Source organism: Pristiophorus japonicus, chromosome 16, assembly GCF_044704955.1.
Source record: "Pristiophorus japonicus isolate sPriJap1 chromosome 16, sPriJap1.hap1, whole genome shotgun sequence".
Classification (NCBI taxonomy): Eukaryota; Metazoa; Chordata; class Chondrichthyes; family Pristiophoridae; genus Pristiophorus; species Pristiophorus japonicus.
This window is the reverse complement of record NC_091992.1, coordinates 86,550,042-86,577,914: the sequence shown is the minus strand read 5'-3', so window position 1 is coordinate 86,577,914 and position 27,873 is coordinate 86,550,042. Positions and strand designations below refer to the sequence as shown.

General features: G+C 45.0%; 1 protein-coding gene across 1 annotated transcript in view; it reads right to left on the bottom strand.

Moving 5' to 3' along the window:
• The window catches only part of LOC139226203 (glucagon-like peptide 2 receptor), a 93,356-nt gene that overhangs the window by 32,978 nt on the left and 32,505 nt on the right, over positions 1–27,873 (bottom strand). The window contains exons 5-9 of the mRNA XM_070856833.1: positions 25,390–25,496; positions 15,429–15,585; positions 8,612–8,771; positions 4,606–4,666; positions 3,380–3,449 (exon numbers count right to left, since the gene is read on the bottom strand). Coding sequence (XP_070712934.1) covers positions 3,380–3,449; positions 4,606–4,666; positions 8,612–8,771; positions 15,429–15,585; positions 25,390–25,496 — 555 coding nt within the window. The remainder of the gene's footprint in view (positions 1–3,379; positions 3,450–4,605; positions 4,667–8,611; positions 8,772–15,428; positions 15,586–25,389; positions 25,497–27,873) is intronic.

Below are 27,873 nucleotides of genomic sequence, written 5' to 3'. Positions count from 1 at the left end.
AAGGAGCTGACTGGGCAAAATCCGCTGGAACTGGGATGACATTCGAGCGCTATCACATGTCGATGAGGCCTCATGTACTCAGGTTCTTAACAAATTTCCTTCCCTTTTTGTGCCAGGTATTGGAAACTTTTCCGGGGCGAAGGTGCGGATCCACTTGGTCCCAGAGGCACGACCCATTCACCACAAGGCGCGAGCAATACCTCACATAATGAGGGAGAGAGTGGAAATCGAGCTGGACAGGCTGCAATGCGAAGGCATCATCTCCCCAGTGGAATTCAGCAAGTGGGCCAGCCCAATTGTTCCAGTACTCAAAAGTGATGGCATGGTCAGGATTTGCAGCGATTATAAAGTAACCATTAATCGTTTCTCGCTACAGGACCAATACCCGCTACCTAAGGTAGACGACCTATGTGCGACGCTGGCAGGAGGCAAGACGTTCACCAAGCTTGACCTGACTTCGGCCTACATGACGCAGGAGCTGCAGGAGTCTTCAAAGGGCCTCACCTGCATCAACACGCACAAGAGACTGTTCATCTACAACAGATGCCCATTTGGAATTCGGTGGGCTGCAGCGATCTTCCAGAGAAACATGGAGAGCCTACTCAAGTCGGTACCACGCACGGTGGTTTTTCAGGACGACATATTGGTCACGGGTCGAGACACCGTCGAGCACCTACAAAACCTGGAGAAGATCCTTCAGCGACTAAATCGCGTAGGGCTGCAGCTGAAGAGGTCGAAATGCGTCTTCATGGCAACAGAAGTGGAGTTTTTGGGGAGAAAGATTGTGGCGGACACCATTCGACCCACAGACGCCAAGACAGAAGCTATCAGGAACGCGCCCAGGCCACAGAACTTCACGGAGCTGCGATCGTTCCTGGCACTCCTCAATTATTTTGGTAACTTCCTACTGGAGTTAAGCACCCTCTTAGAGCCCCTACATGTGTTATTGCGTAAAGGTGAGAACTGGGTATGGGGAAAAAACCAAGTAATTGCTTTTGAGAAAACCAGAAACATTTTATGCTCCAACAAGCTGCTTGTATTGTATAACCTGTGTAAAAGACTTGTGCTAGCATGTGATGCATCGTCGTACGGAGTCGGGTGTGTATTACAACAAGCTAACGTTGCGGGGAAGTTGCAACCTGTCGCCTATGCTTCCAGGAGCTTGTCTAAGGTCGAAAGGGCCTACAGCATGATTGAGAAAAAGGCATTAGAGTGTGTGTTCGGAGTAAAGAAAATGCATCAGTCCCTGTTTGGTCTCAAATTTGAGCTGGAAAGCGATCACAAGCCCCTCACATCCCTGTTCACTGAAAACAAGGGGATAAATACTAATGGCTCAGCCCGCATACAAAGGTGGGCACTCGCGCTATCAGCATATAACTATACCATCCGTCACAGGCCAGGTACCGAGAACTGTGCGGATGCTCTCAGTCGGCTACCATTGCCCACCACGGCGGTGGAAATGGCACAGCCTGCAAACTTGTTGATGGTGGCGCAGCCCGCAAACTTGTTGATGGTCATGGAAGTGTTTGAAAATGATAAATCATCTGTCACGTCCTGCCAGATTAGGACTTGGACCAGCCAAGATCCTCTGCTGTGTACTACATGGGAACTGGACCAGCATTTCCGTTGAAATGCAAGAGCTAATCAAGCCGTTCCAGCAGCGAAAGGATGAGCTGTCTATTCAGGCAGACTGCCTGTTCTGGGGTAACTACGTAGTGCTATCCAAAATGGGCAGGGAGACGTTCATCTCGGATCTCCACAGCACACACCCGGGTATAGTAATGATGAAAACGATAGCCAGATTCCACGTGTGGTGGCCCGGTATTGAATCTGACTTAGAGTCCTGTGTACGGCAATGCAGCATGTGTGCTCAGTTGAGCAACGCGCCCAGAGAGGCACCACTAAGTTTGTGATCCGGGCCCTCCAGACCATGGTCGAGGATCCATGTCGACTATACGGGCCCGTTTCTTGGTAAAATGTTCCTGGTGGTGGTGGATGCTTTTTCAAAATGGATTGAACGTGAAATAATGTCGGGAAGCACCGCCACCATTGAAAGCCTGAGGGCTATGTATAAGATTATGAGGGGGCTTGACAAGGTGGGTGCAGAGAGGATGTTTCCACTGGTGGGGGAGACTAGAACTAGAGGGCATGATCTTAGAATAAGGGGCCGCCCATTTAGAACAGAGATGAGAAGACCTTTCTTCTCTCAGAGGGTTGTGAATCTGTGGAATTCGCTGCCTCAGAGAGCTGTGGAAGCTGGGTCACTGAATAAATTTAAGACAGAAATAGACAGTTTCTTAAATGATAAGGGGATAAGGGTTTATGGGGAGCGGGTGAGGAAGTGGAGCTGAGTCCATGATCAGAGCAGCCATGACCTTATTGAATGGCGGAGAAAGCTCGAGGGGCCGTATGGCCTACTCCTGCTCCTATTTCTTATGTTCTTATGTTCTTATAACATCACCCGTCTCCGCCCTTGCCTCAGCCCATCTGCTGTTGAAACCTTCATCTGTGCCTTTGATACCTCTGGACTTGCTCGGAGAGAAAATGCTCTTCTGTCCGACCTTTCGTCTCTCACTTTCCGTAAACTTGAGCTGATCCAAAACGCTGCTGCTGGTATTCTTCACTCCAGCATTGGCAGCCGTGCTTTCAGCTGCCTAGGCCCCATGCTCTGTAATTCTCTCCCTAAACTTTTCCAGCTTTCTATCTGTCTCTCCTCCTTTAAGTCATTCCTCACAACCTACATCTTTTGTGAGCTGCTCAGTCATACGGCCATGCAGCGCTCCAGAGAACTTGCACAGCCGGCTTATTGGCTTTTCAATAGGACAAAAGTACAGGGACCATCGGTCACCTGCATTAATATCTCTTTATGTGGCTTGGTGTCAAATGTTGTTTGATTATGTTCCTTTGAAGCGCCTTTGGAGGCTTTACTACATCAAAGGCACTAAATAAGTGCAAGTTGTTATTGTTTATGACTCTCCAACCCAGAGTTTATCAAATTAATTGCATCATTACTTCGGAGTCTAAGCACTCTCTGGTGTATGCATTTGTAGTTGCATAATATAGTCTGCACCAGCCCTCTGCAGGTGAGCAGGAAGCGCTTGTCCCAAGACAACAACACGTGACCGTTGCATATTGCTGAGTTGGAAGATGCCCCAGCCAAAGTGAGTGGCAGACCATCAAGGGGTCTCCCCAGCAATGGGGCTGAAAGATTCTGCAAAAAAATATTCATAACGAGAACAGTGAGGTACTGTCTGGCAACACTGGAACTTACAATACACCCATCTATCAGAACATGAAATTAAAGAATGGGTGATGATTAACCTGTTTAAAAATGACTTTACTTGTATATATATCAGCAAAACAATGCTTCAATACTTACTATAATTGCAAATATCACCGGTCCCCTGATAATCCACCAGATGCCCATGTGTCTGTTTGTTCTCCAGCACCTAACACATGAAAATATTACTAGTAAATATGGTCACCGTTTCTTTTTAAATATTATACTTTAGGAATTAAAAAAAATAATCATTCACTGTCGCACTATTGTTAATTGGTTCTAATTTTCTCCTCATAATCTCTGATGATGAAATATGTCATTATTGTTTACACTGGGCTTCCCTTTCACTCTTTGTGTACACTCTTGTGTACGTTGGTGTGCGAGTGCCTACATGTCACAACCCAGCTCACACATTGTTTGGTGCTTAGAACACCAGTTTCACTGTCTATTATGCGAAAGAAGAATATTGTTAAACAACACCTTACACTCAAAGTTAAGTTGACCGCTACGTTCAACTGAAAACGCCTGGAAACATCTCATGCTTGACATGCCAATTTTATCGTTTAAGCTGCCTGACATCAGGCAGGTAAATCATCCCAGAACACATCTTCCAGCTCTCATTGTGGTCATGGTGCATCGAGAAAATGTTTGGGAGCTGTCCTTCTTCTGAAGGAGGACATCAGCAACTTCATTCAAAAGATGAAGACAACTAGACAACTCCCTCGCACTGCAACTGACCAACGGTGACCGGTCAATGGGTGTCTAACATATTTACCATTTCTTAAACTGAGAAGGATTAAAGGGCTAAAACCCATAAAACCAAGGCTGAAAAGAGTAAAAGGTAAAGGCTGGTTAAATCAGCAATGAGTAGTAGGAAGAAAAGACTGAAGGAGGTAAAGGGCTCTAGAGTTTGAGGCCCTGGAAAATAATAAGAAGATTGTGCAATGAATTTTAATTTCAACAGAGTGAGGATGTGAGGAAGAGGAAGACATTATGAGGCAAGCCATTTTCAGTTGGATGTAATTGTGGCCTTCAAGATTTTAAGTAAAAGGTTAGGAACAAGAAAGAAAAGCTCGGAAGAACACTGACCAGAGGAATATTTATAAGATTGAGAGAGACAAGAACATTTATGAGGAAGAGAGACAGAGCAAAAGAGAGAAAGGCTTGAGGGAAGAGAGGGATCATCGATCAGATTATAAACTTTTTCTTGAGTCCTATCCAAGAGTGTTAGAAAGTCGGAGTGTGTTTCAAGGATGCAAAACAATACGTAAGTTCAATTATTAATGGTGTTATAAAGAAACATGATTTTTTTCAGGAAGTCTTACCATTCATTCTCATAGATAACCTTTGATATTGTCCAAGGTATAACAAACAATAGTGGGCACACTGAAAGAGAAAGAAGTTTGGTTTTGAGTTGTATCAAGACTTGTTTATTGAGCTGTGGAATTATGCTACCCTGAGACCACTCGGTCCTGGTGTGGAGATTCAGCTGCAGTCCATACTGAATCAAACTTGATCATTTTATTCAGTGGGCACATTTAAGGTTTGCTTCTTAAGACTGGAGAACTCTAGCTTTACGTGAAGCTAGAAATTCCAGCCCCTGGGGGTAGAGGCACAGAATCCCCCTCAATGTTGGCACTCCGAGTTCCTGATGGCAAAATGGGGCTGGAGTCCCTGCGAGTGAACCCCCCTCTCCCCACAACCGGGATTTGGGACGGGGTCATGGGGAGGTCAAAGAGACAGCTGGAAGTCCTGCACTGCTCCATCTACACCTCCCTGAATGGCTTTTCAGCCTAACATTTCTAATTCTATATATGAAGTCTTATCTATGGAGGTTAAGATATCGGTTGCAGATACTACAATGCATTAGCGTTCAATGTCATCTCAACCTCCAAAATGGATTTTATCATTGAAACACGTTGTAGCCCGTGTTAATCTATATAATACTCATGCTCACAAATCAATAGATACAAGGGCAATTTTCCTCTCTCAGCCCATGTGCACTGCAGGATGAAAATTCAACAACAGCTTGCATTTATATTGCACCTTTATTGTAGGAAAATGTTGCAAGGCATTACACAGAACTGTAATCAGACAATAATTGAAACTGAGTTAATGAAGGAGATATTAGGAGGTGTGGCTACTAGATTGGTCAAAGAGACAGGTTTTAAGGAGCATCTTAAAGGAGGAGAAAGAGGCGGCGGGTGGCAGGGGGGGGCGGTAAAGGGAGAGAATTTCAAAGCACAGGTCCTAGACGGCTGAAGGCATAACTAGCAATGGTGGGGGAATGGAATGGTAAATGCACACAAGGTCAGAGCTGGAGGACTGGAGTTCTGAGACTGGGAGGTTACAGACAAAGGGCGGGGCGATGCTATGAAGAGATTTAAACATGACAAATTTTAAATTAATGAAATTAGGAGACTGGGATCCAATGTAGGTCCACGAGTTCATTCGTAATAGGTGAGCAGGACTCGATAAGGAGCAATAAGTGTACCAGGTATTTAAAATTTAAAATGTATGGGGAGATTATGGAAGTTGTGCTTATTTTCTTTGGAGAGGAAATTTCTGGGTAACCTAATAACATGTGACATGAAGTATATAGGCTTCTGAAACAGATCAATTTCCACTATCCCTGTCCCCCCGCCCCCACCCGACCCCCAATCTGTTGAGCTGACGCAGAGTCCAAGATTTTTTGACAGGCATTATTCAAACACCAGCGCTGGTGGAATGAAGAGGAGATCTGTGCCAGACAAGCAAAGGTTACAAATAGGGACATAGGGCTAACAACGGTCACGAGGTAGTGTGGCTTAAAGCTGTGGAGATATTTCAAGGTGAGGGTTAGAGTCCTGAAATAGGATTTGGAGGGGGAACGCAGCCTAGTGAGAACTAGTGTGATCGAAGTGCAGGACTTTAAGTGAGTGAGGACAAGAGCAGCGGCAATCTACATGAGTGTAATTCATGCAAGTAGAAGCAGGAAGCCAGCCAGAAGAGCACTGGAGATGTTGAACCTCGAGGTACTAAAGGCATGGAATAGAGCAGGGGTATCCAAGGTTTCTGTCTTTATGCATATATATATCATTTAGCCTTAGAGACCAGGTTTAAAGTTTTAGTCCATGTTAAGATCAATCTGCATCTATCTCAAATTGGCTGATATTAACAGACCTTGCTGCTCTGATGTAGGGGCTTATCCACCAATGAGGCATCAGTATTAAGACCAGTCTTTTCCAAACCTTCAAGTCCACAAAATTAAAACAAGAAAAAACAACAAAGAAGAAATAAAACTGCCAATAGGGCTTTATCTAGTCTGTGAGGCTGGATTATCAGTAGCTTTGACCTCCTGAAGTAGAGCCCTGGTGGCTCCAGGGGAACAGGAAGGGGTAAATGATAGGCAGTGTTATGAAGTTGGGAAAATGGCAGACTGAGCGGATTTAAAAAAAAATTGATCCTGGGATGTGGGCGTCGCTGGCAAGGCCAGCATTTATTGCCCATCCCCAATAGCCCTTGAGAGGGTGGTGGCAAGCCATCATTTCAGAGGGCAGTTAAGAGTCAACCACATTGCTGTGGGTTGGCAGTCATCGGCCAGACTAGGCAAGAGCAGCAGATTTGCTTCACTAAAGGACCTTAGTGAACCAGTTAGATTTTTACGAGTTTCATGCTCACCATTACTGATGCTAGCTTTTTATTCCAAATATGGGCAGAGAAACAGACAGATGCATAAAGCTCTTTTTCTAATCTTGCAACATCCAACAGCGAATGAAAACTAGACAATATTTGGCAATCTTCTAGTAAGATCAGAAAACCAGGACCAGAAATATCCAGTATGACAAGAACCAGAACAGAGTCCCAACCTACTTCAACACTTGAGTAGGAATGAGCTCCATAACATATCAGTGTGGCCAAGCAAATTTCTGCGGGGATGGAGGGATAATCAAAAGATATATTATAAAAATAAATATAAAAATGTTCATTTATATAGCACCTTTCACAACCTCAGGACAAAAGCGCTTTAGAGCCAATTATGTACTTTTTAAAAACTATGATCACTGTTGTATTGTAAGGGAACGTGGCAGCCAATTTGTGCACAGCAAGGTCCAACAAAGAGCAATAATAACAACAACTTGTATTTATAAAGCATCTTTAACATCGTAAAATGGCCCAAGACGCTTCACAGGAGTGTTATAAGACAACAAATTAACACCGAGCCACATAAGATGGAATTACGGCAGATGTTTGGTCAAAGAGCTAGGTTTTAAGGAGTGTCTTAAAGGAGGAAAGAGAGGTAGAGAGGTGGAAAGGTTTAGGGAGGGAGTTCCAGAGCTTGGGGCCTAGCCAACAGAAGGCATGGCCACCAATGGTTGAGTGATTATAATCAGAGATGCGCAAGAGGGCAGAAGTAGAGGAGCGCAGACATCTCGGGGGGGTTGTGGGGCAGGAGGAGATTACAGAGATAGGGAGGGGCGAGGCCATGGAGGGATTTGAAAATAAGGATGAGAATTTTGAAATCGAGGCGTTGCTTAACTGGAAGCCAATGTAGGTCAACAAGCACAGGGGTGATGGGTGAACAGGACTTGGTGCGAGTTAGGACACAGGCAGACGAGTTTTGGATCACCTCTAGTTTACATAGGGTAAAATGTGGGAGGCCAGCCAGCAATAGTCAAGTCTAGAGGTAATAAAGGCATGGATGAGGGCTTCAGTAGTGGATGAGCTGAGGCAAGGACAGAGACAGGCGATGTTACGGAGGTGTAAATAGGCGGACTTAGTTATGCTGCAGATATGTGGTCAAAAGTTCATTTCAGATAATGACCAGATAATCTGTTTTAGAGCATTTGGTTGAGGGATTACTATTGGTCAGAACACTGGGGAGAACGCCCCAACTCATCTTCAAAATAGTGTCATGGAATATTTTGCATCTGTCACTGGGGTCCTCATTTGCAAGAGAGCAAATGGGGTCTCATCCAAAAGATGGCATCACCAACACTGTAGTGCTGCCTCAGTAACTGCAGTGTCAGCCTAGATTATATGCTTCAATCTCTAGAGCAGGATCTGAGGCCACAACCTTCAGACCCAGAGGCGAGAGAACTATCACTGGGCCACATTGCCATTCCTCTTTGAGAAGCGGCTGTGTAGTTTTCAGCAGTTCTCGTAAGTTTCTCATTGTCAAGAAATGAGAGAGTTGTATGAAGAGAAGCCGGGGAAGGGCATCTCTCGCCTCAGCCTGAATGTTCAGCTAACTAATATGAGCGGGTATCATCAAAAGCAGGAAAAATAATTTTAAAAGCAGTGGATAGTGGGAGTGAATACAATTAAATCTTGAACAGGAGCTTCACTTACCCCATCCTATCAGCATGTATTGTTTTAACAGTCCTTTCTCTGAAAGGACAGCCAGGACTATCAGTTTATGAAGATAAATTCCTTCCACCAAAAGCCAGAAGAAGTTGGCTCCAACAAAATAGTGCATGAAAACCTGGGCCACCTTGCATCCATTTGAAACCTGCAGGCGAGAAAGTACAGACTTCATTAGTAACTGTTTCAGTGAGACTTTAAAACAGGCAGCAATAAGTTCAGGTTCGACTTGGTGATGTTCCAGTACTTGCCAGTCCTATTTATGAGGGCACTTTTGGGTGGACTAATTTTCGAGAAACTCACTTTACTGCCACATTGATATGGGCATAACACACTGCTGCAGAATGTTAAAGGTGCAGTAAATATATTTTTTGTTTTGTTTTACGGAAACCAAGGAGAAGGGTCAAGGCCCAGAGTGTAAGTTTGGTTAGGTGACTCCAGGAGTAGGATTTAAAAACCTACAGGTTATAGAATTCTATTGTGAAATGTAACAATTATATTGCAGGACTCTTTACCATAACGTTGCTTTCCTCTTTAATGCATTTTTAATAAATACACTAAGATAGAAAGAAGAAAAAAAGCTTTGGATTTATTTAGTGCCTTTAACGATCACCGGGCGTCTCAAAGCATTTTAATAAGAAATAGGAACAGGAGTAGTCCATACTGCCCCTCGAGCCTGCTCCACCATTTAACACAATAGAATTCTATAACCTGTAGGTTTTTAAATTCTACTCCTGGAGTCACCTAACCAAACTTACACTCTGGGCCTTGACCCTTCTCCTTGGTTTCCGTAAAACAAAACAAAAAATATATTTACTGCACCTTTAACATTCTGCAGCAGTGTGTTATGCCCATATCAATGTGGCAGTAAAGTGAGTTTCTCGAAAATTAGTCCACCCAAAAGTGCCCTCATAAATAGGACTGGCAAGTACTGGAACATGGCTGATCCGATCATGTCCACTTCCCTGCCCGTTCCCCATAACCCCTAATTCCCTTATCGGTTAAAAAAGTGTCTAAAATTTATTCAATGACCCAGCTTCCACAACTCTCTGAGGCAGCGAATTCCACAGATTTACAACCCTCTGAGAGAAGAAATTCTTCCTCATCTCAGTTTTAAATGGACAGCCCCTTTTTCTAAGATTATGCCCCCTAGTTCTTGTCTCCCATATCAGTGGAAACATCCTCTCTGCATTCATCTTGTTGAGCCCCCTCATAATCTTATACGTTTCGATAAGATCACCACTCATTCTTCTGAATTCCAATGAGTAGAGGCCCAACCTTCTCAATCTTTCCTCATAAGTCAATCCCTGATCTCCGGAATCAACCCAGTGAACCTTCTCTGAACCGCCTCCAAAGCAAGTATATCCTTTCCTAAATATGGAAACCAAAACTGTACGCAGTATTCCAGGTGTGGCCTCACCAATACCCTGTATAACTATAGCAAGACTTCCCTGCTTTTATACTCCATCCCCTTTGCAATAAAGGCAAAGATTCCATTTTGGCCTTCTTGATCACTTGCTGTACCTGCATACTAACCTTTTGTGTTTCATGCACCAGGACCCCCTGGTCCCGCTGTACTGCAGCACTTTGCAATTTTTCTCCATTTAAATAATAACTTGCTCTTCGATTTTTTTCTGCCAAAGTGCATAACCTCACACTTTCCAAAATTATACTCCATCTGCCAAATTTTTCCCCACTCACTTAGCCTGTCTGTGTCCTTTTGCAGGTTTTTTGTGTCCTCCTCACACATTGCTATTCCTCCCATCTTTCTATAGTCAGCAAACTTGGCTACATTACACTCGGTCCCTTCATCCAAGTCGTTAATATTGATTACAGCCAATGAAGTACTTTTGAAATGTAGTCACTGTTGTAATGTGGAAACACGGCAGCCTATTTGTGCACAGCAAGCTCCCATAAACTGCAATATGATAATCTGTTTTTTTGTTATGTTGATTGGGGGATAAATATTGGCCAGGACACCACGCATTAGTGAAGAATAGAATGTTTCTTTAAATGATTAGCTTTAAAGGGCTGGAACCTTTTTAGTCTGCGTGGCTCAGCATCATAGCAGGCACTGCGATAGCATCCTTTTCCTAATATAAGACAAGACATACAGCAAATCTATTGTGCTACAAAGAGATGCTTGAGAGTTTATGGCTAGTGAGGGGGCAACAGTTGTTATATTCGAAGATTTGTGCCATCAGATAGCTTTATGGTGGGAGAATTGAATCCTCTGTATGACCGATTGCTGCACCACGATCAATAGTGAATTAAATGTCAGTCTTTGCTAGTAGACACATCTCTTTAATAACCACCATTTCACTTGTGGTATTGAACAATCAAGAGAGACAGCTGTACAAACAGTAAGAGGGGAGGAGTATTAGAGAGAGACACAGATGGGGAGATGGTCACTTACAGAACAAAAGAGAGAAAGACAGATATGATGGTGATTTTATTGCTATGGATTGGTTTAAAACTCTGGCCCAGAAGACACGGGGTATCAAGCAGACTGTCATGTATGTACTTTTGGGATCACTAGCCACTAGATGGCGTCACTGTTGGAGGCCATTGGTCTGCACGCACGTGTGTGCAGCCCAGTATAAAAGGCCAGCCATTTTGTATATGTCACTTTGAGCCTTAATAAAGCAGAGCCAAGGTCATACCTCTTGTTGTTAAACAGTACTCAGTCTAACAGTTATTGCATGCACAACATTTGGCGATGAGGCAACAAGAACCTTTGCTTGCAAAAATGAGCACAATTGGATTGTTGGAGCGATTCGTGGAAGGAGAAGATTGGGCAGACGATGTGAGCTGTTTGGGCCAGTTCTTCGTGGCCAACAAATGGAGGAGGTCGGCGACACAGATTGGCGCCGGGCGGTGTTCCTCATGGTTTGCAGTCCAAAAATTTATGGTCTGATAAAGAATCTACTCCTGCCTGTGAATCCAACAGCGAAGATGTATGAAAAATTGTGTACACTGGTACAGGACCACCTTAAGCCAGACGAAAGCATCATCATCTCGAGAAACAGATTTTACACGCACGTTCGCTCAGAGGGCCAGAATGCGGCGGAATTCGTTGCCGACCTGAGACGTCTAGCAGGACCATGTAAGTTTGGGGCTGTGTTGGCAGACATGCTGCAGGACTTCTTTGTAATCGGCATCAACCACAAGGTGATCCTGCGTAAACTACTGGCGGTGGAGACGTTGGACTTGAACAGGGCCATCATGATCACTCAGTCATGCACGATGATGGATAGAAGTCTAAAGCAGATATCAGTGAAAAATCGAAACTCGGCAAGTACTGTAAATATAATTGATTCGGCGTTCAGCAGAGCGGCACATGGCAGGGCCTATCCGACTGGTTATGTGAAACCGGTGGCTGCCCAAATTCCGCCAGCGGGAATACATCCGATTTCTCCGTGTTGGCGTTGTGGTGGAAATCACCGGCACCAGCAGTGCTGACTTAAGCAATATAGTTGCAAAGGCTGTCTGAGAGTGGGGCATCTCCAGCGCAAGTGTCCACAGATGAGCAAGTGTGCTGCGACATACCACGTGGAGGATGATGGTCAGACTAGCCAGATCCGGATACGCAATCCGAGATACCAGAGGAGGAAGTGTATGGACTGTACTCGTTCCTAACTAAGAGCAAACTGATAATGATCAACGTGAAATTTAATGGGGTGCCGGTATTGATGGAACTGGAAAAGGGGACGAGTCAATCGATAATGAGCCAGAGGGCATTCAACAAGCTGTGGGATACTAAGGCTGTGAGGCCCAGGCTGAGTCCAGTCAATGTCAAGTTGCGCACGTACACTAAAGAACTCATAACGGTGATTGACAGTGTCACAATTAAAGTGTCGTATGACGGTGCAGTTCATGAGTTACCGCTATGGATTGTCCCAGGCAATGGCCCAACGCTGCTCAGAATCAGATGCGATTGGAGCGACATCAAGGCGTTGTCGTCGGAGAAAGATACATGTGCCCAAGTACTAAGCAAGTTCCCCTCGCTGTTCGAACCAGGCATCGGCAATTTCACGGGAGCCAAGGTGCAGATCCACGTAGACTTGGATGCAAGATCCGTCCATCATAATGCTCGAGCAGTTCTGTATATGATGAGGGAGTAGGTCGAAATCGAACTGGACAGACTCCAGCGTGAAGGGATCATATCACCGGTTGAATATAATGAATGGGCCAGCCCCATCGTTCCTGTGCTGAAAAGTGATGGCACAGTCAGAATCTGTGGAGACTACAAGGTTACGATCAACAAGGTTTCGAAACAGGATCAATACCCGTTACCGAAGGCTGATGACTTGTTTGCAACGCTAGCCAGGGGGAAGTCGTTCACCAAACTGGACTTGACGTCGGCCTACATGACCCAGGAGCTGGTCGAGACGTCGAAGAGACTTATGTGCATTAACATGCATAAAGGATTGTTTATTTATCACAGGTGCCCTTTTGGAATTCGCTCGGCTGCAGCAATATTTCAGAGGAACATAGAGAGTCTACTGAAGTCTGTTCCCAGAACCGTCATGTTCCAAGATGACATCCTGATCACAGGTCGTGACTCCGAGGAACATCTGAACAACAGGGAAGAAGTTCTACATCGTCTGGACAATGGGACTCAGACTGAAATGCTTGAAGTGCGTCTGCATGGCACCAGAGGTCGAATTCCTGGGGAGGAAAATTGCTGCTGACGGTATCAGGCCCACGGATGCAAAAATCAAGAGTGCACCCAAGTTGCAGAATGTGACAGAGCTACATTCGTTCCTGGGTCTACTGAACTACTTCGGTAACTTCCTACCTAAATTGAGCACCTTATTAGAACTACTGCACATGCTGCTAAGAAAAGGCGACAACTGGGTATGGAGTGTGTCTCAAGACAGAGCTTTTGAGAAAGCCACTAATCTGCTTTGCTATAACAAGTTGCTGGTACATTATGACCCACGTAAATGTTTCGTATTGGCCTGTGATGCTTTGTCATATGAAATTGGTTGCGTACTCCAACAAGCTAATGAATCGGGTAAACTTCAACCAGTCGCGTATGCTTCAAAAAGTTTGTCTAAAGCAGAAAGAGCCTACAACATGGTAGAGAAAGAAGCACTAGCCTGTGTGTATTGAGTTAAAAAGATGCATCAGTACCTGTTTGGTCTTCGGTTTGAACTGGAGACCGATCACAAGTTGCTCATTTCACTGTTCTCTGAAAACAAAGGTATCAATAACAATGCTTTATCCCGCATCCAGAGGTGGGTGCTGACATTATCTGCCTATGATTATGTCATTCACCATAGACCTGGCACTGAGAATTGTGCCGATGCTTTGAGCCATCTGCCGTTGCCCACACCGGAGGTAGAAACGCCACAACCGGTGGACCTTTTGTTAGTTATGGATGCTTTTGATAGTGAAGGAACCCGTCATGGCTCAACAAGTTAAGACCTGGACCAGCCAGAACCTAATTTTATCAGTGGTGAAGAGTTGCATCCTCAAAGGTGAAGCGTTGCAAATTCAAATGTGCGAGGAGGCCAAACCTTACATTCATCGCAAAGACGAATTGTCTATTCAGTTGGATTGTGTACTGTGGGGCAATCGTGTTGTTATGCCCAAGAAAGGGAGAGAGAAATTTGTACGTGAGCCACATAGCACATATTCTGGCATTGTAATGATGAAAGCCATCTCCAGGTCTCATGTATGGTGGCCGGGAATTGACTCTGAGCTGGAATCATGTGTGCATCAGTGCAACACTTGCATGCAGCTCAGCAAAGCACCAGCGGAAACATCGCTGAGTCTGTGGCCATGGCCATGATCTCAAATCATGGTCCAGGATCCACATCGACTTTGCAGGTCCCTTCCTGGGGAAGATGTTTTTAGTTGTGGTGGATGCATATTCAAAGTGGATAGAGTGTATAATCATGTCATCCAGCACATCCACAGCTACCATTGAGAATGTCAGTGTCATGTTCGCGACACATGGTCTGCCTGACATCGTTGTTAGCGACAATGGATCGTGCTTCACCGGTCAGGAGTTTCACGAGTTCATGAAACTCAATGGTATCAAACATGTAAGATCAGCACCGTTCAAACCTGTATCCAATGGGCAAGCAGAACATGCTGTCCAAATCATAAAGCAGAGTGTGAAGCAAGTAACCCAAGGGTCATTGCTGAGTTACAGGACAAGACCACACACGCTTACCAAGGTCTCGCCTGCTGAACTAATGATGAAGAGAGGTCTTAAAACCAAGCTATCTCTTGTATACTCTGACTTGAATAATCATGTTGAATATAGAAGACAAAGTCAGCAAGGGTATCACGATTGCAGAGGGTGTCACGCGATATTTCTGTAAATGATCCTGTATATGTTCTGAATTATGTCCCAAGCGGATCGCTGGTACTGTCATGGCCAAGGAGGGCAACAGAGTATTTATTGTCAAGCTCAAAAATGGGCAACATGCAGGAAACATATGGATCAGACAAAACTGCGGCACACAGACAAGGCTAGAGTTGAACTGAGACGGTCAACCCGGGGGCTTAAAACACCGGACCGTTTCAATTTATAAAAGACTGTGTTAATATCTCAGAGGGGAGTATTATCATGTATGTACTTTTGGGATCACTAGCCACTAGATGATGTCACTGTTGGAGGCCATTGGGCTGCACACACATGTGTGCAGCCCAAGTATAAAAGGCCAGCCATTTTGCATATTAGTCACTTTGGGCCTTAATAAAGCAGAGCCAAGGTCATACCTCTTGGAGTTAAACAATACTCAGTCTAACAGTTATTGCATACACAACACAGACATGTGCCACTTACCTCAGTGTTGAAAAATGTCCTCCATCCCATTTCATCATCTGGAAGTTTTGAATAAGTGTTATTCAGAAAAATATCTTTTATGAGGACTGCCAGTGCTCTCAGAATAAAGGAAGCAAATAAGTTCATATGGATGTAGTTTCGAGTACAATGCAGCTTCCTACAAAGGGAAAAGAAACCCAGATTATCCAGTTATCAGAGCTCTCTTTGGGTTAAACCTAAATTGAATAAAAATGTAGCTTCCATACACACGCATGAAACAAGCATTCCTTTAGAAATTTCTCCAATGCACTTGCTGCAATATTTTCCTATGCGCTCTATTTTTAATAGATTCATTAACATAGACATACAGAGGGAATCATTGACCTAGGTTGCTCTTTTACCCGATACCAATGTTATTTGCTGGAGCCTCTGTACAATCTGAACGGCTGTAATAAGAACGTAATTCAGCTAATTTCACTTTCCTCATATACTGTTTAACTTGGAGGCAAAGTGCACAATATGGAACACAGTTCTGTTTTAGCCGTGTGAGCAGGAGGAATCAAGGGTAGGTCTAAATGGGGAGCGCTGTTTTAGACCGCATCCAACATTGGTTCCTATTTCAAAATATTGCTTATCCAACATGGAAAGAAGTGTTGCTTGATCTCGTCCAGAGAAATGAAATGGGACAAATCATTGTTGAGAAATTAGGAGAACAATCTAGAACAATTGGCAATCACAACATAGTTAGGTTGAAGGTGAAAACAGAAAAGGATGATGAAGAATCAAAGGGGGTGGAAATTCGTTCTTCTGCTGCCCCTCATAGTGCCGCGGAGGGGCGGTAATGGCGGTGGAAAGCACTTGAGCCCGGGTTACCAGCTTCCAGTGCCCTGCTGGTACATTCGGTGACGGTATCAGCGGGGCGTGGAACAGTACCGCCCGGGAGAGGCGAGCCGATGTACAATGCCCCTGGTGGCGACACCGGCTCGATATTTGGATCGCACCCGATCCGTAGCGTTCCAGAACGCCCCCTGGTGGGAACGCCTGTGGAAGCGGGCATTCCGGGCTGTCGTGGCCGCAGTGAGGTAAGTAAGGCCGACCTCAGGTAAGCGTGATTGTTTTTCTAAATTTGTTGTTGCGATTTATGTTGTGGTACCATGGGCTATGTATTGGGGATGTTCTTGTCGCTTTTTTTCCGGTTTTCTTTTTCCCCCCAGGCCTCTGTTGTGGCGCTCCAAGGCCGGTTGCTTAGCTCGGGATTTTCCCTTGCTCAGCTGGCTTAGTGCCCTAAAAGAGGTGTGCAACGCCTCCCTTATCGCCCCCGCTCCAAACTCCGGGCCCAGCCGATGAATGTTGTGGTGGCAGATGCAAAATTTACCACACCGCCCGGGACACCGCCCCAAATTTCCACCCCAAGGACGCTGACTGGGAAAAGGCAAAGATCAACGATGTAAGAAGCGATCTAGCTCAAGCTAACTGGGCAGAAAAATTCAAAAATTGACAATGATTCATCCATGGAAAATCTTCAAATATGAACTGGATAGGTTACAAAATAGAGATATGCCTATTTGCCAAAAAGATGCAGCATCAAAGAAAGGGGATCTAGTTGTGGAAGAGGCAAAGATAGCACAAAAATATTTTACACCAGTTTTTACAAATGAAGGTGGAAGTGGAAGGTGGATCTGCAACAATTGTTGGAGTTAAGTGTGGAAAGGGACTTGGTCTGAAAATATTAGCAGGTACATCACTGGGTCCTGATGGCATGAACACTGTCCACTTGATTTAAGTCAGAGAGGAGATAACAGAATCAATAGCCACAATTTTTCAATCCTCCTTAAAAATACATAATGGGACTGGAAGGCTGGCCATTGTGAGATTGTTGTTCAAAAAGGGAGAGAAGAATAATTTTGGTAACTATAAACAAGTTAATCTGATGTCAGTTGTGGCAAACTCTCGGGGGGTGAAATTGGGCATCGCCCTGTTTGGGGCACTAACGTTTAAATGTTTGAAAGATTAGTGCCCGACGCTAACCATTTCGAACTTTTAAAAAATTCAGCGTCGGCGCTCCAAGTAGGAAGTGGAGCGCTAAATCAAGCGCGCCACTTCCTTCCTGGAGCGCAATGGACAGCAGGCGGTGACTGGGCCGTGCAGCGCTGCTGCGTTGAAGGGCTCCTTCCCTCCCTTAAAGGGAAGGGCCATCGCTGCAGCTCTGCAAAGGAAAAACAACTTGCACTGCGACAGCCGTCCCCGTGCGATCGGCCTGACATTCAAGCAGCGTACCTGGCTGATCGATCGCAGGCAGGGACCTGCGAAAAAAGCTGCAAGCGAGAAGGTCATTTTTTTTTTTTACTTACCTCGGCCACTTCGCCTTTAAGCACCGCCCTCCCCGAAGCGGCCGGCCGCCCGCCCGATACACGCCTCCTGCAGTTGTCGGTGTTTGCGCCTGGCGATGCTGCAGAGGGCGGAACGCAATTTCGGGACCGGGGCACTACTGGGGCCAAGCGCACAGCGATGACGTCACGATCTCCTAGCAAAGGAGATCGGGACGCAACAACGCCGCAAAATTCCCGTCGAATATGGCGAGAGTCGCTGATCGCGCCGTAACCGGTCGCAAAAGCATTTGCGCCCCGTTAGCGCCCACCCAGGGGCACTAACGGGAGGCGCAAATAGACCCAATTTTGCCCCCCTGGAATCAATAATTCACGATCAAATCAGTGAGTGTTTAGAGATACAGCAGAGATTGGCTAAAGGAAACTTTTGTTTGACAAATTTAGTAGCATTTTTGGGAGAAATGACAGATTGGATAGATAAAGGGAATGCAGTAGATGCTGTGTGTGTGGATTTTCAGAAGGAATTTGATAAGTTGTCTCCCAGGAGGATTCTTGTTAAAAATCTGCTGTATGTTATGAGGAAAAGTAGTGGGTTTGGCACACAGTCAGAAAGGCTGTCAAACATTTCAGGAAGGCATAGACAGATTAACACAATGTTTTGCCACAAAACATTGAATCTTTTAAAGGAAAAATGGATAAATATTTGAACCAGAGGAAGACAGGGCTACGGGGAGAGAGCAGCACAGTGGGATTATTTTTGTATTGCTCCAACAAAGACGTGCATAGATATGACGGGCAATAAAGGTTCCAGTGCTCAATTGTTGCCACCATTCTGCACTGTTTTTTTGGTGTCCACTGTCTTTTTTTGAGCAAACGAAAATCTGCGCCATCATAAAGTACTTTACAGCCGATTTTTTGTTACTGATTTTTTGACATCACTGGGGGTGCCGGCTGCTGGCAGCGCCATTTCTGGCCATTTAAGTGAGTTTGGCCAACTAGGATTTTTTCAAAAATGCCACCGTTCTGAAAAACCTCACGGTGACTTAAGAAAATCGACGCAGAAGATCGAGTTCCACGGCCTGGGATAGCGGCGGAGGGGCGGCTTTCGACCTGGGATAGGAGCGGCACCAGGGGCGGGGGGGGGGGGCCATTCAGCCCGGGATAGGGGCGGCACTAGTACTGGAGGTGGAGGGGCCTTTGGCCCAGGATGGGAGCGGCACCAGGGACGGGGGGCCATTTGGCCCAGGATAGGAGCGGCACCGGGAGCGGGACCTTCGGCCCGGGATAGGGCGGCACTGGTACTGGGGGCGGGTGGCCTTCGGCCCGGGATAGGAGGAGCACTGGTACTGGGGGCCATTTGGCCTGGGATAGCAGTGGCACCGGGGCTCTATAATTGCTTATGTCTTGCTTCACTTTGTAAGTTTCACTTTGCAGCCTCAGCCCTTCAGTGCATCCCTCGTTACCCTGGCAACTGCAGTTTATTGGCGCAGACCTTAAGCTCCATCCGCAGAGCTTAAGGTCTATGTGCGCCACTCCAAAATGAAAGTTTGTTCCGGCGAAACTTGCGACTTTTATTTTGGGCGCAGTCAGCCACTGAAAAATCAGACGTACCTCAGCAACTGCGCCAAAAATCGGCAATGTGGAAAATTGGTCCTTAGCTTTATAATTTGCAATTGGTATTTTTGTGCTCATCAAGAACAGGGATGTCACTGCTAGACAATATAACTCAGATTCTCAATTCATGTCGAAGAAAGACCTTTCACATTGTTTCACACGTAGCACATTGTCATAGACGATACAAGTGAACTATACGTACTTTAACAATATCATTCAGACCTGTGATGTGTAACTGCCTTGTTTAGGCTGTGGAGTTTTACCTTTACAATATCAGAAAAGTTGATGGCTCTGTGCCATTTCCTCATCTTCCCTGTTTCTCATCTCTGTTTGGATGCCAATGGGACTGTCATGACAGACAGAACAGATAGTTGGTTCCTTTGTAAGAACATAGGAAATAGGAACAAGAGTAGGCCACCTGGCCCCTCGAGCCTGCTCCGTCATTTAATAAGATCATGGCTGAAACTGATCATGGCTCAGTTTCATTTCCCTGCCCGCTCCCCATAACCCTTTACTCCCTCAACGCTCAAAAATCTGTTTATCTCCGCCTTAAATATATTCAATGACCCGGCATCCACAGATCTCTGGGGCAGAGAATTCCACAGATTTACAACCCTCTGAGAGAAGAAATTCCTCCTCATCTCAGTTTTAAATGGGTGCCCCCTTATTCTAAGACTATGCCCCCTAGTTCTAGATTCCCCCATGAGTGGAAATATCCTCTCTGCATCTACCTTGTCTTGCCCCCTCATTATCTTATGTGTTTCAATAAGCTCACCTTTCATTCTTCTGAACTCCGATGAGTACAGGCCCAACCTGCTGAACCTTTCTTCATAAGTCAACCCCCTCATCTCAGGAATCAACCGAGTGAATCTTCTTTGAACTGCTTCCAATGCAAGTATATCCCTACTTAAATAAGGAGACCAAAACTGTATGCAGTACTCGAGGTGTGGCCTCACCAATACCCTGTAAAGTTGTAGCAGAACTTCTTTGCTTTTATACTCCATCCCCCTAGCAATAAAGGCCAACATTCCATTTGCCTTAAAGATTACTTGCTGTACCTGCATACTAACTTTTTGTTTCATGCACAAGAACCCCAAGGTCCCTCTGTATTGCAGCATTTTATAATTTTGCTTCATTTAAATAATAATTTGCTTTTTTATTTTTTCTACCAAAGCGGATAACCTCATACTTTCCCACATTATACTCTATCTGCCAATTTTTTGCCCACTCACTTAGCCTGTCTATATCCCTTTGCAGATTAGATAAGAACATAAGAATTAGGAAGAGGAGTAGGCCATCTAGCCCCTCGAGCCTGCTCTGCCATTCAATAAGATCATGGCTGATCTGGCCGTGGACTCAGCTCCACTTACCCGCCCTATCCCCGTAACCCTTAATTCCCTTATTGGTTAAAAATCTATCGATCTGTGACTTGAATACATTCAATGAGCTAGCCTCAACTGCTTCCTTGGGCAGAGAATTCCACAGATTCACAACCCTCTGGGAGAAGAAATTCATAGAAACATAGAAACATAGAAAATAGGTGCAGGAGTAGGCCATTCTAGCCTGCACCGCCATTCAATGAGTTCATGGCTGAACATGCAACTTCAGTACCCCATTCCTGCTTTCTCACCATACCCCTTGATTCCCCTAGTAGTAAGGACTTCATCTAACTCCTTTTTGAATATATTTAGTGAATTGGCCTCAACAACTTTCTGTGGTAGAGAATTCCACAGGTTCACCACTCTCTGGGTGAAGAAATTTCTTCTCATCTCGGTCCTAAATGGCGTCCCCTTTATCCTTAGACTGTGTCCCCTGGTTCTGGACTTCCCCAACATTGGGAACATTCTTCCTGCATCTAACCTGTCTAACCCCGTCAGAATTTTAAACGTTTCTATGAGGTTCCCTCTCATTCTTCTGAACTCCAGTGAATACAAGCCCAGTTGATCCAGTCTTTCTTGATAGGTCAGTCCCGCCATCCCGGGAATCAGTCTGGTGAACCTTCGCTGCACTCCCTCAATAGCAAGAATGTCCTTCCTCAGGTTAGGAGACCAAAACTGTACACAATACTCCAGGTGTGGCCTCACTAAGGCCCTGTACAATTGTAGCAACACCTCTCTGCCCCTGTACTCAAATCCCCTCGCTATGAAGGCCAACATGCCATTTGCTTTCTTAACCGCCTGCTGTACCTGCATGCCAACCTTCAATGACTGATGTACCACGACACCCAGGTCTCTTTGCACCTCCCCTTTTCCTAATCTGTCACCATTCAGATAATAGTCTGTCTCTCTGTTTTTGCCACCAAAGTGGATAACCTCACATTTATCCACATTATACTTCATCTGCCATGCATTTGCCCACTCACCTAACCTATCCCAGTCGCTCTGCAGCCTCATAGCATCCTCCTCGCAGCTCACACTGCCACCCAACTTAGTGTCATCCGCAAATTTGGAGATACTACATTTAATCCCCTTGTCTAAATCATTAATGTACAGTGTAAACAGCTGGGGCCCCAGCACAGAACCTTGCGGTACCCCACTAGTCACTGCCTGCCATTCTGAAAAGTCCCCATTTACTCCTACTCTTTGCTTCCTGTCTGACAACCAGTTCTCAATCCATGTCAGCACACTACCCCCAATCCCATGTGCTTTAACTTTGCACATTAATCTCTTGTGTGGGACCTTGTCGAAAGCCTTCTGAAAGTCCAAATATACCACATCAACTGGTTCTCTCTTGTCCACTCTACTGGAAACATCCTCAAAAAATTCCAGAAGATTTGTCAAGCATGATTTCCCTTTCACAAATCCATGCTGACTTGGACCTATCATATTACCTCTTTCCAAATGCACTGCTATGACATCCTTAATAATTGATTCCATCATTTTACCCACTACCGATGTCAGGCTGACCGGTCTATAATTCCCTATTTTCTCTCTCCCTTCTTTTTTAAAAAGTGGGGTTACTTTGGCTACCCTCCACTCGATAGGAACTGATCCAGAGTCAATGGAATGTTGGAAAATGACTGTCAATGCATCCGCTATTTCCAAGGCCACCTCCTTAAGTACTCTGAGATGCAGTCCATCAGGCCCTGGGGATTTATCGGCCTTCAATCCCATCAATTTCCCCAACACAATTTCCCGACTAATAAGGATTTCCCTCAGTTCCTCCTCCCGACTAGACGCTCTGACCCCTTTTATATCCGGAAGGTTGTTTGTGTCCTCCTTAGTGAATACTGAACCAAAGTACTTGTTCAATTGGTCTGCCATTTCTTTGTTCCCGTTATGACTTCCCCTGATTCTGACTGCAGGGGACCTACGTTTGTCTTTACTAACCTTTTTCTCTTTACATATCTATAGAAACTTTTGCAATCCGCTTTAATGTTCCCTGCAAGCTTCTTCTCGTACTCCATTTTCCCTGCCCTAATCAAACCCTTTGTCCTCCTCTGCTGAGTTCTAAATTTCTCCCAGTCCCCAGGTTCGCTGCTATTTCTGGCCAATTTGTATGCCACTTCCTTGGCTTTAATACTATCCCTGATTTCCCGAGATAGCCACGGTTGAGCCACCTTCCCTTTTTTATTTTTACGCCAGACAGGAATGTACAATTGTTGTAATTCATCCATGCGGTCTCTAAATGTCTGCCATTGCCCATCCACAGTCAACCCCTTAAGTATCATTCGCCAATTTATCCTAGCCAATTCTCGCCTCATACCTTCAAAGTTACCCTTCTTTAAGTTCTGGACCATGGTCTCTGAATTAACTGTATCATTCTCCATCCTAATGCAGAATATTTAGCAGAACTGAGATTACTTTTTCCAGGTTTTGGAACATTTTTAGGACACGTTGTCGACTGCCTGGCAATTGTGGTTACTTAAAAAAGCACCAAATGGCACAAATACATTCTCAGTAATGTTCTATTTACATAAGAACATAAGAACATAAGAATTAGGAACAGGAGTAGGCCATCTAGCCCCTCGAGCCTGCTCCGCCATTCAAAAAGATCATGGCTGATCTGACCGTGGACTCAGCTCCACTTACCCGCCCGCTCCCCATAACCCTTAATTCTCTTATTGGTTAAAAATCGATCTATCTGTGATTTGAATACATTCAATGAGCTAGCCTCAACTGTTTCCCTGGGCAGAGAATTCCACAGATTCACAACCCTCTGGGAGAAGAAATTTCTTCTCAACTCGGTTTTAAATTGGCTCCTCCGTATTTTGAGGCTGTGCCCCCTAGTTCTAGTCTCCCCTACCAATGGAAACAACCTCTCTGCCTCTATCCTGTCTATCCCTTTCATGATTTTAAATGTTTCTATAAGATCATCCCTCATTCTTCTGAACTCCAACGAGTAAAGACCCAGTCTACTCAATCTATCATCATAAGGTAACCCCCTCATCTCCGGAATCAGCCAAGTGAATCATCTCTGTACCCCCTCCAAAGCCAGTATATCCTTCCTTAAGTAAGGTGACCAAAACTGCACGCAGTACTCCAGGTGCGGCCTTACCAATACCCTGTACAGTTGCAGCAGGACCTCCCTGCTTTTGTACTCCATCCCTCTCGCAATGAAGGCCAACATTCCATTCGCCTTCCTGATTACCTGCTGCACCTGCAAACTAACTTTTTGGGATTCATGCACAAGGACCCCCCAGGTCCCTCTGCACCGCAGCATGTTGTAATTTCTCACCATTCAAATAATATTCCCTTTTACGATTTTTTATGTCCTCCTCACAACTAGCTTTCCCACTCATCTATGTATCATCAGCAAACTTGGCTACATTACACTCGGTCCCTTCATCCAAATCATTAATATAGATTGTAAATAGTTAAGGCCCCAGCACCGATCCTTGTGGCACCCCACTAGTTACTGTTTGCCAACCGGAAAATGATCCATTTATCCCGACTCTCTGTTTTCTGTTAGTTAGCCAATCCTCTATCCATGCTAATATATTGCTCCCAACCACGTAAACTTTCATCTTGTGCAGTAACCTTTTATGTGACACCTTATCGAATGCCTCTGGAAATCCAAATACACTACATCCACTGGTTCCCCCTTATCCACCCTACTCATTACATCCTCAAAGAACTCCAGCAAATTTGTCAAACATGATTTCCCTTTCATAAAACCATGCTGACTCTGCTTGATTGAATGATGCTTTTCCAAATGTCCTGCTACTGCTTCCTTAATAATGAACTCCAGCATTTTCCCAATGACACATCGTTCGGGTAAAAGTGGTATTATCCATGTGATTCACTCAGAAGTGGCAGTGGGGTTTATATCACTGGCTGGTGCAAGTGATACCATACAGTAATAATCATTTATGCCATACAATGATATCAATATATCCTTGCCTCATGTTATAAAACAGAGTCAAGAGATCGAGCAGTAAAGCAATAATATTAAGCACACTCTTTGGGCTGGAATTTCCGCTTGTTGCCGCCTCTGTTTTCGTCTCGGAGTGGTGGCAATGGCGGCGGAAACATCTTCCGGGCAGGCGGCCAGTGTCCCGCTGGGGTTTTCAGGGCCGGTTACCGCCCAGAAGAGGCAAGCTGATGTGCAATGTCCCTGGTTGTGACTCCGGCCCAATTTGTGGCTCCTGCCCGATCTGTAGCGCTGCGTAGAGCACCATGCTGGGACTGCCTGTGAAAGCGGATGGTCCGAGCTACAGCGGCCGCAATGATGTAAGTAATGTCTACTTCAGGTAAGTGTGATTTTTGCTATTTATGTTGTGGTGGCATGAGTTAATTTTCAGGAATATTTTTAGTGGGTTTTTTTTCTCCCCAGGCCTCTCTTACAGCGCTCCAAGGCCGGCTGTTTAGCTCGGGATTTTTGCCTGCTCAGCTGTCCTAGAGCCCTAAAAGAGGTATGCAACGCCTCCCTTAGCGCTCTGCCCCACACTCAGGGCCCAGCTGCCCAATTTTGCTGATTGAGGAGCAAACTGTTCCTGGGCGTTATCAGGACCGCCCCACCCCCATTAATGTCCCGAAATGAGCAAAGCTGAAAATCCAGCCCCGAGAGTGTTCAACAAGCGATATGAGTGGAGAACAGACCTAAGCCACAGCAGTATCAACATGGCCAGTGAGAGTGATGACAACGAGAGTGAGTAACCCACGGTGTAGATCAATTGCAGGGCTTTCAGTAACCTATGCTGATTTTTCTGCAAAGAAAGGATATGACAAAATGACAAAACAACACAATACATAATTATTAAGAGCAGTACAGGCTGTGCTTCCATATAGCCCTGAATAGCTGGCAGCAAGTTTATCCAACAAATGAAGCTTCATAGTTACAGAAGAGTAGATCTTTTCTTCTAAATGTGTCTTGAGAAACCTAGGTGAAGAGTCAAGGCTCTTATTTTTTTATATTAATTCACGTGATATGGGCATCGCTGGCAAAACCAGCATTTAATACCCATCCCTAGAGAAGGTGTTGTTGGGACACCTTCTTGAACTGCTGCAGTCCTTGTACTGAAGGTATTTCTACAATGCTGTTAGGTAGGGAGTACCAGAATTATGACACTATGCCAATGAAGGAACGGGCATATATGTCAAAGTTGGGATGGTGTGTGGCTTGGAGGAGAAATAGGAGGTGATGGTGTTCCCATACAACAGCTGGCCTTGTCCTTCTAAGTGGTGGAGGTTGCAGGTTTGGGGAGTCAGGAGCTGAGCAAGTCCAAGCAGAATACCCAACCTCTGACCTGCTCTAGTAGCCAAGGTATTTATGTGGCTGGTCCAGTTTAGCTTCTGGTCAATGGTGACTCTCAGAATGTGGCTTGAGGAGTGGTGCAGAAGGGAGGGATTCAAATTCCTGGGACACTGGAACCGGTTCTGGGGGAGATAGCACCAGTACAAACTGGACAGTCTGCACCTGGGCAGGACTGGAACCAATGTCCTTGGAGGAGTATTTGCTAGAGCTGTTGGGGAGGAGTTAAATTAATATGGCAGGGGGATGGGAACCTATGCAGGGAGACAGAGGGTAGTAGAATGGGAACAGAAGCAAAAGATAGAAAGAAGAAAAGTAAAAGTGGAGGGCAGAGAAACCCAAGGCAAAAAGCAAAAAGGGCCAAATTACAGCAAAATTCTAAAGGGGCAAAGTTAAAAAGACAAGCCTGAAGGTTCTGTGCCTCAATGTGAGGAGTATTCGGAATAAGATGGAAGAATTAACTGCGCAGATAGCAGTTCCGGATATGATGTAATTGGAATCACGGAGACATGGCTCCAGGATGACCAAGGCTGGGAACTCAACATCCAGGGGTATTCAACATTTAGGAAGGATAGACAGAAAGGAAAAGTAGGTGGGGTGGCATTGCTGGTTAAAGAGGAAATTGATACAATAGTAAGGAAGGATATTAGCTTGGATGATGTGGAATTGGCATGGGTAGAGCTACAGAATACCAAAGGGCAGAAAACGCTAGTGGGAGTTGAGTACAGACCACCAAACTGTAGTAGTGAGGTTGGGGACAGCATCAAACAAGAAATTAGTGATGTGTGCAACAAAGGTACAGCAGTTATCATCGACGACTTTAATCTACATATTGATTGGGCTAATCAAACTGGTAGCAATGCGGTGGAGGAGGATTTCCTGGAGTGTATTAGGGATGGTTTTCTAGACCAACATATCGAGGAACCAACTAGAGGGCTGGCCATCCTAGACTGGGTGATATGTAATGAGAAAGGACTGATTAGCAATCTTGTTGTGCGAGGCTCCTTGGGGAAAAGTAATCATAATATGGTAGAATTCTTTATTAAGATGGAGAGTGATACAGTTAATTCAGAGACTCGGGTCCTGAACTTAAGGAAAGGTAACTTTGAAGGTATGAGATGTGACTTGGCTAGAATAGACTGGCAAGTGATACTTAAAGGGTTGACGGTGGATAGGCAATGGCAAACATTTAAAGATCACATAGATGAACTTCAACAATTGTACATTCCTGTCTGGAGTAAAAATAAAACGGGGAAGGTGGCTCAACCGTGGCTAACAAGGGAAATTAAGGATAGTGTTAAATCTAAGGAAGAGGCATATAAATTGGCCAGAAAAAGCAGCAAACCTGAGGACTGGGAGAATTTTGTAATCCAGCAGAGGAGGACAAAGGATTTAATTAGGAGGGGGAAAATAGAATATGAGAGGAAGCTTGCTGGAACATAAAAATTGACTGCAAAAGCTTCTATAGATATGTGAAGAGAAAAAGATTAGTGAAAACAAACGTAGGTCCCTTGCAGTCAGATTCAGGTGAATTTATAATGGGGAACAAAGAAATGGCGAACCAGTTAAACAAATACTTTGGTTCTGTCTTCACGAAGGAAGACACAAATAACCTTCCAGAAATACTAAGGGACCGAGGATCTAGTGAGAAGGAGGAACTGAAGGAAATCCTTATTAGACGGGAAATTGTATTAGGGAAATTGATGGGATTGAAAGCCGATAAATTCCCGGGGCCTGATAGTCTGCATCCCAGAGTACTTAAGGAAGTCGCCCTAGAAATAGTGGATGTATTGGTGATCATTTTCCAACAGTCTATCAATTCTGGATCAGTT